Source organism: Carcharodon carcharias, chromosome 11 (genome assembly GCF_017639515.1).
Source record: "Carcharodon carcharias isolate sCarCar2 chromosome 11, sCarCar2.pri, whole genome shotgun sequence".
Classification (NCBI taxonomy): Eukaryota; Metazoa; Chordata; class Chondrichthyes; order Lamniformes; family Lamnidae; genus Carcharodon; species Carcharodon carcharias.
The window spans coordinates 5011972-5024958 of record NC_054477.1 but is presented as its reverse complement, the minus strand read 5'-3'; the positions used below and the strand labels follow the sequence as shown (position 1 = coordinate 5024958).

Sequence of the window (12987 nt, the reverse complement as noted above, 5' to 3'; positions counted from 1 at the left end):
GGTTACTGGCATGTACAGAACTCAACATTGTGACCATACACGTGATCACAAAATAACAATCGCAGAAAAGGTCAAGAATAATTGTACTGAGTCAGTCTGTGACCTACAACAGATAGGCTCAGACAAATTTGACATCTTTGAAATTTCAGAGGCGATGCTGTACTAACACCTCAGGGAAGATGCAATTCCAACAATCGACCCTCCTAGAAAGTGCAATGTGCACATGCAGGAGAAGCTTAAGAGTGAGATGGATGACATGGAGTGCAAGGGCATTATTTGTCATGTGCATCAGCACACTGACTGGTGCAGTTCTATCATGCCCATACTAAAAAAAAGCACAATCTGGATATACTAGGACTCAAGACATCTAAACCTTGCTCTAAAGAGATGCCCACACAAGATTCCAACATTAGAGGAATGGAATTCTAAATTCACAGGAACAAAGTTTTTCTCCAAGTTGGACACCAAATACGGTCAGTTCATTTGGTTGAGGGATCTTAAGAAATTGCTACCTTCAGGATACCACATGGTAGATACTGCTTCCAGAAGATTACCCTTTGGTTTATCCTCCAGTCAGGGTCTGTTCCGGCAGCACATGGACAGAATTACAGAAAATATCCCTGGATGCATACGCAATGATATCGCGCAGTGATGGGCAAAATCAAACAAGATCATGACCAAAATCTACACTCACTGATGGCAGTAGCTCGTCATGAAGGGCTCATCTTCAACAGTAAGAAATGTCAGGTGAATGTAGGTCAGATTAACTTTCTCAGCTCTATTTATTCAAGTTCTGGGATCCAGCCTGACCTAGGCAAACTCAAAGATGTACAACAAATGCCTACTCTTCAGGACAAAGAGGGCTTGCAAAGATGCCTTGGATTTTTCAACTTCTTAGTGTCATCCACACCCAAACTTGCTGATTAAAAGAGCTCTTAAAGGAGGATGTTCCATATGTATGGCAGTAAGACCATTAACACGTGTTCAAGTCATTAAACAGGAATTACCTGGAAAAACTCAGCAGGTCTGGCAGCATCGGCGGAGAAGAAAAGAGTTGACGTTTCTGGTCCTCATGACCCTTCGACAGAACTTGAGTTCGAGTCCAGGAAAGAGCTGAAATATAAGCTGGTTTAAGGTGTGTGTGTGGGGGGCGGAGAGATAGAGAGACAGAGAGGTGGGGGGGGGGGGGGGGGGGGGGTGTGTGGTATCTCTCCGCCCCCCACACACACACCTTAAACCAGCTTATATTTCAGCTCTTTCCTGGACTCGAACTCAAGTTCTGTCGAAGGGTCATGAGGACCCGAAACGTCAACTCTTTTCTTCTCCGCCGATGCTGCCAGACCTGCTGAGTTTTTCCAGGTAATTCTGTTTTTGTTTTGGATTTCCAGCATCCGCAGTTTTTTTGTTGTTATTGTCAGGAGAGACATGTGTTCTATAATACTATGACCTAAGAAAAGAGATGGTCTTAGAGGTTGACACATCTCAAAAAGGGTTAGGAGTGTGCATTACGTAAGATGGCAAACCAATTGCATTTGGCTCCAAATGTCTATCACAAGCACAAACCAATTATTTGAACATAGCGCATGAGACACTTGCTTTAGTATTTGGCATCATAAGGTTCTACACGTACCTATTTGGTAAACGATTCATCGTGGAAAGTAACCAAAAACCATTGGAAATGATTTGGCGCAAGCCATGATGAGTGCGCTAACCAGACTATATGGACCTCTGATAGAAATACAGGGATAGGATTTCGCCATCTGCTTCAAGCCAGGTAGCAAAATGGTTACTTTCTCTCATACTGAGCAGGCTACTGAATCTGAAAAAGACTGCAGATGTTTTGCTAGATCTACAAGTAGATGGCATAGACATCAACATAGGGGATGTACTCAATGTCAATCTGATCAGTTTTGGTCAACACCAAAGCAACAAACTTCAAGAGGAAATAGCATTTAATCCACGATTGAAGACATTATGGGGAGTCATTGTAGAGGGTTGGCGATACAAGAGGTGCCAGACACCCTCAGATGTTTTTGGCCATACAGAGATGGACGAGGTATTTCAAACGGCATGATTTTCAAGGGGGAATATGTGCTTGTACCCAAAGCTCTTCACCAGGACATATTGTCACAGTTACATCAGGGCATAAAGGCTTAGAGCAAACAAGGTGCCCGGTAAGGGAAACTGTGCATTGGCTAGGGGATCAACAATGATAGAGAAGGTAGTGAGGAAGTGCCAGAGTCACCAACCACACAAAGAACCTCTACAGCCTCATGAGATTCCACCATACGCTTGGTCTAAACCATGATGACAACTTTCTCCTAGTCACTGATTACATTTCTAAGTTTCCAATCATCAGACAATTGGAGGATACCTCAAGTATGCCATGGTGGTCACAATGGGTGCCATATTCAGTTTGCTTGGTACAGCTGAAGAGATCATATCGGACAATGGGCCACAATACACTGACATACACTTTGGGGACATGTGTGCTAAATGGGGTATAAACCATATTTGCCTCGCTATATTACCCCAGATCTAATGGCCTTGCAAAGCAGAAGATTCACACTGTTAAAGCATTAATCATGAAGTGTAGGGACACAAAACTAAATCTCTGTATTGCCATGTTACACTCAAGAGGAACACCTTGAGATATGGGCTTAATGTTACCAGTAGAAATCATGTTCAGAAGGCAAATTAGGACAACCATGCCAAGCCATCACATGTCCCAGTTCTCAGAGATATAGGAGAAATTTCCTGAAACATAAGGGAAAATGAAGATGGCACATGGTCGACATGCAGAACTGCCTAGTCTGAGCGTAGGACAAAAGGTTTGGGTCATGCAATGTACTTGAGGATCCTGGTCACCTGCAGAACTATCCAAAGCGTGCAGTGAGCCTAGATCCTATAAGGTCACAGCACCAAACAGAGCGACATTAAAGAGAACCCGAAGCCAGCTAAGGGAATTGTACAACTGTATAACACTCCAATTCCATCTAAAACACATTTCAGGCTGAATTTGGAAAGTGAAATTGTGGAAGACCATCATGAAAACAATCAACATGCCAATAATACACAGGATGCCAACATACCTACAAGTCAAGAACACCCAAGTGATAGGCTAGAGCTAAGGTAGATCATGTCATCATGAGATCCAGTAGGATTAGTAAGCCACGTACACATTATATACTCTTAAACAGAGATCTAACTTTTGTGTAAACAGATTTTACAAACACCCCAATGTGCATGTATTTTCACTCAATGCATGTAATGTTATCATGGGCAAAAATAGGATTTTGTGATATCACTTTAAGGGAATATGCAAATGAGCAAGGAACCAGGATGTAGAGCATCATGTGACCAGCAGCAAGTAGAGTGTAATATTGGAGCTGTGCTGTCCTTGTGAGCGACAGTTGCTGAATCCATAAAGGTCATCTGTCTTCTGAGCTATCCTGTACTGTATCTTCAATAAACCAAATCTATGTATTGTTTACCAGTACTGGTGTGAGATTGGTGAGTTTGTGTAAAGCAACATAGAAATGCAACAAATATCAACCCAACTCATCAATATTACTGTGTGAATACCACAAGCATACATACCTATGAACATACGAATTAAGAGCCCTTTGAGCCTGCTCCACCATTCAACAAGGTCATGGCTGATCTGAATGCAGTCTCAACTCCATTCTCCTTCCTACCCCCTATCCTTTGATTCCCTTGTCAATCAAGTATCTATCTAGTTCAGCCTTCAAAATATTTAATGGCCCAGTCTCCATTGCTCTCTGGAAAGAATTCCACAGGCTCACGACCCTTAGAAATAATTTCCCCTCATCTCCATCTTAAATGGGAGACTTCAAAGTGTCCACAAGGGGAAACATCCTTTCAGTATCCGCTCTGTCAAGTCCTCTCAGGATCTTATATGTTTCAATAAGATCACCTCTCATGTTTCTGAACTCCAATGGGTACAGGACCAACCTGTTCAACCTTTCCTCATAAGATAACCCCCTCATCCCAGGAATTAGTTGAGTGAACCTTCTCTGAACTGTTTCTAATTATATCCTTCCTTAAATATGGAGACTAAAACTATACATGCACTCCAAATGTGGACCCACCAATACCCTATACAACTGTAGCAAAATGTCCCTACTTTTATATTCCATTCGCCTTGCAATAAATGACAACATTCCATTTGCCTTCCTAATCACTTGCTGTACCTGCATATTGACTTTTTGAGATTCATGTACCTGGACACCCAGATCCCTCAGTATCTCAGAGTTCTGTAATCTCTCTCCATTTAAATAATATGCTGCTTTTCTATTCTTCCTGCCAAAATGGACAAGTTCACATTTTCCTATGTTATACACCATCCGCCATTTTTTTGCACACTCACTTAACCTATGTCCATTTGCAGACTCCTAATGCCCACTTCACAACTTACTTTCCTACCTATCCTTGTGCCATCAGCAAATTTAACAACCATACATTCTATCCCATCATCCAAGTCATTAATACAGATTGTAAATAGTTGAGGCCCCAGCACTGATCCCTGTGGCACTCCACTCATTACATCTTGCCAACCCAAAAATTAACCATTTATGCTTTCTTTGTGTTTCCTGTTAGCCAATCAATCCAATCTAGCACATCCACAGGTTTCCCTTTATTCACATTACTTGTTACTTCCTCAAAGAACTCTAATGAATTAGTCAAAGACAATTTCCCTTTCACAAAACCATGTTGACTCGGCCTGATTGCATTGAGATTTTCTAAGCGCCATGCTATAACCTCCTTAATAATAGATTCCAGCATTTTCCCTATGACAGATGTTAAGCTAACTGGTCTGTAATTTCCTGCTTTCAGTCACCCTCCTTTCTTGAATCGAAAAGTCACATTCACTAGTTTCCTATCTGATGGCACCTTTCAAGAATTTAGGGAATTTTGGAAAATTAAAACCAATGCAACTACTATCTCTCTCAGCAGTTACTTCTATTAATGCGCTAGGATGAAGTCCATCAGGACCGGGGGACTTGTGTGAATATTACCAACGCTTCAATATGACACTGTGAGTATTACCAACGCTTCAATATGACTGTGCGAATACCACCAACGCTTCAATATGACTGTGCGAATACCACCAACTCATCAATATGACTGTGCGAATACCACCAACTCATCAATATGACTGTGCGAATACCACCAACTCATCAATATGACTGTGCGAATACCACCAACTCATCAATATGACTGTGCGAATACCACCAACTCATCAATATGACTGTGCGAATACCACCAACTCATCAATATGACTGTGCGAATACCCCCAACTCATCAATATGACTGTGCGAATACCCCCAACTCATCAATATGACTGTGCGAATACCCCCAACTCATCAATATGACTGTGCGAATACCCCCAACTCATCAATATGACTGTGCGAATACCCCCAACTCATCAATATGACTGTGCGAATACCCCCAACTCATCAATATGACTGTGCGAATACCCCCAACTCATCAATATGACTGTGCGAATACCCCCAACTCATCAATATGACTGTGCGAATACCCCCAACTCATCAATATGACTGTGCGAATACCCCCAACTCATCAATATGACTGTGCGAATACCCCCAACTCATCAATATGACTGTGCGAATACCCCCAACTCATCAATATGACTGTGCGAATACCCCCAACTCATCAATATGACTGTGCGAATACCCCCAACTCATCAATATGACTGTGCGAATACCCCCAACTCATCAATATGACTGTGCGAATACCCCCAACTCATCAATATGACTGTGCGAATACCCCCAACTCATCAATATGACTGTGCGAATACCCCCAACTCATCAATATGACTGTGCGAATACCCCCAACTCAATATGACTGTGCGAATACCCCCAACTCATCAATATGACTGTGCGAATACCCCCAACTCAATATGACTGTGCGAATACCCCCAACTCATCAATATGACTGTGCGAATACCCCCAACTCATCAATATGACTGTGCGAATACCCCCAACTCATCAATATGACTGTGCGAATACCCCCAACTCATCAATATGACTGTGCGAATACCCCCAACTCATCAATATGACTGTGCGAATACCCCCAACTCATCAATATGACTGTGCGAATACCCCCAACTCATCAATATGACTGTGCGAATACCACCAACTCATCAATATGACTGTGCGAATACCCCCAACTCATCAATATGACTGTGCGAATACCCCCAACTCATCAATATGACTGTGCGAATACCCCCAACTCATCAATATGACTGTGCGAATACCCCCAACTCATCAATATGACTGCGCGAATACCCCCAACTCATCAATATGACTGCGTGTTTATCAATATGACTGTGCAAATAACCCCAACTCATCGATATTACTGCATGGATACCACCAACCCAAGGCATCAATATTACAGTTTGAATACAACTCATCAATATGACTGCATGGATACCACCAACCTAACCCATTAATATGACTGTGTGAATATTACCAACTCATCAATATGACTGTGCAAACACCCCCAACAGATCTATATTAGGGTGAATACCCCCAACTCATCAATATGGCTGTGTGAATACCCTCAACTCATCAATATTACAGCGTGAGTGCCCCCAACTCATCAATATGACAGCGTGAATACCCCCAACTCATCAATATGACAGCGTGAATACCCCCAACTCATCAATATTACAGCGTGAATACCCCCAACTCATCAATATTTTAGTGTGAATACCTCCAACTCATCTATATTACAGTGTGAATACCCCCAACTCATCTATATTACAGTGTGAATACCCCCAACTCATCAATATTAGTGTGAACACCCCCAACTCATCAATGTGACTGTGAATATCCTTAACTCGTCAATATTACTGCGTGAATACAACTCATTAATATTACTGCATGCATACCACCAACCCAACGCATCAATATTACTGTGTGAATACCCTCAACTCATCAATATGACTGTACGGTTATCCCCAACTCATCAAGATGACTGTGCAAATACCCCCAACTCATCAATATGACTGTGCAAATACCCCCAACTCATCAATATGACTGTGCAAATACCACTAACACATCAATATTACCGTGTGAATATTCTCAACCCATCAATATTACTGTGAATACCCCCAACTCATCAATATTGCAATGTGAATACCCCCAACTCATCAATATTACAGTGTGAATACCCCCAACTCATCAATATTACAGTGTGAATACCCCCAACTCATCAATATTACAGTGTGAATACCCCCAACTCATCAATATTACAGTGTGAATACCCCCAACTCATCAATATTACAGTGTGAATACCCCCAACTCATCAATATTACTGTGTGAATACCCCCAACTCATCAATATTACTGTGTGAATACCCCCCAACTCATCAATATTACTGTGGAATACCCCCAACACATCAATATTACTTTGGAATACCCCCAACTCATGAATATTACTGTGGAATACCCCCAACTCATCAATATTACTGTGTGAATACCTCCAACTCATTAAAATGACTGTGGAATACCTCCAACTTACTATTAGTGTAAATACCCCCAACTCATCAATATGACAGCGTGAATACCCCCAACTCATCAATATGACAGCGTAAATACCCCCAACTCATCAATATGACAGCGTAAATACCCCCAACTCATCAATATGACAGCGTAAATACCCCCAACTCATCAATATGACAGCGTAAATACCCCCAACTCATCAATATGACAGCGTAAATACCCCCAACTCATCAATATGACAGCGTAAATACCCCCAACTCATCTATATGACAGCGTAAATACCCCCAACTCATCTATATGACAGCGTAAATACCCCCAACTCATCTATATGACAGCGTAAATACCCCCAACTCATCTATATGACAGCGTAAATACCCCCAACTCATCTATATGACAGCGTAAATACCCCCAACTCATCTATATGACAGCGTAAATACCCCCAACTCATCAATATGACAGCGTAAATACCCCCAACTCATCAATATGACAGCGTAAATACCCCCAACTCATCTATATGACAGCGTAAATACCCCCAACTCATCTATATGACAGCGTAAATACCCCCAACTCATCAATATGACAGCGTAAATACCCCCAACTCATCTATATGACAGCGTAAATACCCCCAACTCATCTATGACAGCGTAAATACCCCCAACTCATCTATATGACAGCGTAAATACCCCCAACTCATCTATATGACAGCGTAAATACCCCCAACTCATCTATATGACAGCGTAAATACCCCCAACTCATCTATATGACAGCGTAAATACCCCCAACTCATCTATATGACAGCGTAAATACCCCCAACTCATCTATATGACAGCGTAAATACCCCCAACTCATCTATATGACAGCGTAAATACCCCCCAACTCATCTATATGACAGCGTAAATACCCCCAACTCATCTATATGACAGCGTAAATACCCCCAACTCATCTATACGACAGCGTAAATACCCCCAACTCATCTATATGACAGCGTAAATACCCCCAACTCATCTATATGACAGCGTAAATACCCCCAACTCATCTATATGACAACGTAAATACCCCCAACTCATCTATATCGCAGCGTAAATACCCCCAACTCATCTATATGGCAGCGTAAATACCCCCAACTCACCTATATGATAGCGTGATTACCCCCAACTCATCAATATGACAGTGTGAATACCCCCAACTCATCTATATGACAGTGTGAATACCCCCAACTCATCTATATGACAGTGTGAATACCCCCAACTCATCTATATGACAGTGTGAATACCCCCAACTCATCTATATGACAGTGTGAATACCCCCAACTCATCAATATGACAGTGTGAATATCACCAATCCAACTCAACAATATTAATGAGCAAACACTACCAACGTGCCAGCAATATTAAGGGCAACAGGTATCAAGATGGGATTTATTTTACTCTACAGTGTGAAGCTTTGAGTGTATTGTTTTGTAGTAATGGAGAAGCTGATGTACATGTGGGTATCAGTCATGGTTCAGTGGGTAATACTCTCACCTGAGTCAGGTTATATGTTCAAATCCCGCTGCAGAGATTCACGTTTATACATCAAAGAAATAAGCTTGAAAGCCCAATAATTCACGCTGCTGTTTATGTTTCATGTGATCCTTCTTTCATTCATTTTTATTTCAACCTATCAGCATATCCATCAAAACCTTCCTCCTTCACTTTTATCTAGCTTCTGCTTAGATTTATCTATGATATTCTCCTCATCTACTCTGTGTGTGAGCAAGTTCCGTTCAGGTTTACATTGCCAGTTCAGCACTACAGAAGCGCAGCAGTGTCGGAGGGTCAGAATTGTGAGAGCGTGGCACCACTGGAGAGCGCGTGGCACCGCCAGAGGGTCAGTACTGAGCGAGTCCTGCACTGTCAGAGGATTAGTATCCAGGGAGCGCTGCACCACCGGAGGGTCAGTACTGAGGGAGTCCTGCGCTATGAGAGGATCACTATCCAGGGAGCGCTGCACCACCGGAGAGTCAGTACTGAGGGAGTCCTACGCTGTCAGAGGATCAGTATTCAGGGAGTGCCACCCCGCTGAGGGAGGGCTGCACCACCGGAAGGGTCAGTACTGAGGGAGTCCTGCGCTGTTGGAGGGTCAGTGCCATTGGAGAGCCGCATGACTACGCTTCAAAGTGTAAACTGAAAAAATGGTTTGGATCACCTGAGGTGGGAAAGGTGCCATATAAATGCAAGCCTTTCTTAATGTGATGCTGATTGACCTGATTGATGACCACTCACCGCCAAGCAGCAGATGGGTTTCACCCAGTGAAGTTGTTTACTCATGATCCTGGAGACAGAGTCTCAGCCCTGATAGTGTCTGTGCTGCCAACCCCTAATCCCACTTCCATCGGGGAAATTTGGAAATAGAAAGTGGAGGGGAGAAGTGGGTCTAATCCATTCCAATATCTTTACAGGGTGAGGGTTGGGACATTTCTAAGAATAAAATGGAGCAAACCAAGCACTTTCTTCAGAAAATTAGGAACAGGTGGTGACCATTCTGCCTCTCGTCCCAGGCCTAGTCTGACCAGCCTATCAGTTCATACATCATTTCTACTTCAGACACCATTCTCTTCTAGAAATTAATTTCCACCATCAAGTTGCAGACGACAAACACACTCCAAATAAACAGGAACTTGACTTTCACACGTCGACTCTGTCACACTTCTCACTCACAGTTAAAGCAGTCCAAGTCAGCTGCAACTAAATCCCAAGGGTCATAGGGCCAGGGGAGTGATGAGAACAGTATGGAGGAAGGGACAATTTGGGAAACACAGACATATGGTGGGGGGGGAATGTGGAGGACAGGCAGGAAGAAATAGTTATTCATGCAGCAATCTCTTAAAGTTTAACAAGACACCCCCTTCTCCCATATTCCCCAAGCCATCTCAATTCACTAGATTGGTCCCTGGGATGAGAGGGTTTTTGATGTGAGGCTGAGTAAATTGGGTCTGTATCCTCTGGAGTTTAGAAGAATGAGAGGTGATCTCATTGAAAAATACGAGACTCTGAAGGGGTTTGATATGGTGGACACAGAGATTGTTTCCACAGGTCGGGGAATCTAAAACACGAGAGCACAGTCTCAGGATGAGGGGCCGATCATTTAGGACTGAGATGAGGAGAAACTTTTTCACTCAGAGGGTTGTGAATCTTTGGAAATCTCTCCTCTAGAGGGTTGCAGATGCTCCATTGTTGAATATATTTAAAGGCTGGGATTGACAGAGTTTTAAGGGATATGGGGAGCAGGCAGGAATGTGGAGTTGAGGCAGTCAGCCTTGATTGTATTGAATGGTGAAGCAGGCTCAAGGGGCTGAATGGCCTTCTCCTGCTCCTAGTTCCTGTGTTATATTCTGGCCACCTTCTCCCCATATCCTTTCCATGTTTTTGAAGCCTTGTTCTTGTTTTCAGTTTTCTTTTTCCACTCCATGTCGGCTCCTCTGGGGTGTCTTTCTTCCAGATTGAACAACTCGCTCTACCACTAACCAACTCATCTTTACAACCTGCTGCATTTACCTGCTGCTCCTCTGAGGGGGTCGTACACTGTGACATGACAGAGGGTTTCCGAGATCCCTGTTCCTGATCGCAGGCAGGAGGTGGTGGTTCCCATTGAGTTGTTCCTGTGGGAATGTGCCAGTAATAGGTCCCCGAGGTGTCCCGCACCCTCATCCAGCCAGACGGCAGGTCTGCATCTGTCTCAAACGAGTTCCGATTCCAGATAGGATCTGAATCACAAATGTTAACAACTCATCAATAATCAATCCCAAATAATAAATACTCAGCAGGTTCGGCAGCATCTGTGGAGAGAGAAAGAGTTAATGTTTCAGGTCTGTGACCTTTCACCAGAGCCAGAGGGGATGATGAGGAGAATTTTTTTTTTTAAATACAAAGTTACTGTGATCTGGAAGGCGCTGCCTGTAAGAACAGTGGAAGCAGATTCAATAATAACTTTCAAAAGGGGAATTGGAGAAATACTTAAAGGGAAAAAATTTACAGGGCTATGGGGAAAGAGCAGCGGTGGGGGGAGAGTGGGGTTAGTTGGATAGCTCTTTCAAAGAGGCAGTACATACACAGTTGGCTAAATTGGTCCCCTCCTGTGTTGCTCAAGGCAGTGAAATTCTATTTGGCCTCAGCACCTCAGTAATTCCTGACGGTTCTCTCTCAGGTTTTCTTTTCCAGCCTCCTGATCACGGTGGTGTGGCAGTCAATGAACGACTGGGCTTCCTGTGATGCTCCACAACATTTAATTATCACCATTCCGGCTCACACGTAAAAAGCAAACACATGGGTGAGGAGCACCTGTGGAAGCATCCCTAGTGAGAGACAGCATGTTGGGAGCAGTAATGAGGAAGATCAATGTTCAGTTGGTGGGGCACAATACAACTCAAAAAAACATCACCCTCGCTTCAGTCACGAGAAACGGTAGCATAGTGGTCACGTTACTGAACTAGTGATCCAGAAGCCTGTACTAATGATCCAGAGACACGAGTTCAAACCTCACCACAGCAGCTGGGGAATTTAAATGCAGTGGATCAGATAAATATGGAATGAAAAGTGGGTCTCATAATAGCGAACAAAAAACTACCACATTGCCATCTGGTTCACTAATGTCCTTGAGGGAAGAAATATGCCCATGACTCCACTCCCACAACAATGTGGCTCTTAAATGTCCTCTGAAGGGGTCTAACAAGTCACTCGGTTATATTCAAGGTGGTAGCACACCACCACAGCTCAAAGGCAATTTGTTAGGGGCAGGTAATAAATGCCAGCCTTGCCAGTGATGCTCAAATCCCCTGAATAAAATAAAACCACACCCAATAATCTCCCAACAACGGGCCGGTGCCCCAATAAACGCAAACCTGAGCCGGCGCCCCAGTAAACGCAAACCCAGGCCAGCCCCCCAATAAACACAAACCTGGGCCTGTGTTTCAATAAACACAAACCCAAGTCAGTCACTTTGCTCTCCATTCTGATGCCAGTATCTTCAGCATCAATTCTCTCTCTGGTTGCAGTAATCTCCTCCAGAGCTCGTGGAAGGGAGAAGCCTCAACCTTTCTTTTATAAATCCCAGGAATTTAATCTAACAGCCCAGCAGAGCCCATGTGCTGGGCTCGAAGTAAAGTCAGCAGCTGGACTGAGAGTCACTCGGCTTTGGAGGGGCGGGGGAGCAGGGGGTGTGGGGAAAGCAGGCAGGCAGTGACAGGCAGGGCCCTTTAATACAATCTCGGGATTCAACAAATTCGACCGGGAATAGGTGGAGATGCTGTTTCCCAGGGATATCACACAGATGCACCGTCACCACACTCTTGGATGTGAAATTACAGACATCTAAACTGTTAGTTACTAAAAATACCAAAAGTGATGGACACAAACCTCCATTCAATTACACAACCAAGGCTGGAACTTTGGGAATAGAAA

At 43.4% G+C, this 12987-nt stretch overlaps 1 protein-coding gene across 1 annotated transcript in view; it reads right to left on the bottom strand.

The window, feature by feature from the left end:
* The window catches only part of LOC121284318 (amyloid-beta A4 precursor protein-binding family B member 2-like), a 140076-nt gene that overhangs the window by 107052 nt on the left and 20037 nt on the right, over positions 1 to 12987 (bottom strand). The window contains exon 4 of the mRNA XM_041199713.1: positions 11086 to 11294. Within this exon, the coding sequence (XP_041055647.1) occupies positions 11086 to 11294 (209 nt within the window). The remainder of the gene's footprint in view (positions 1 to 11085; positions 11295 to 12987) is intronic.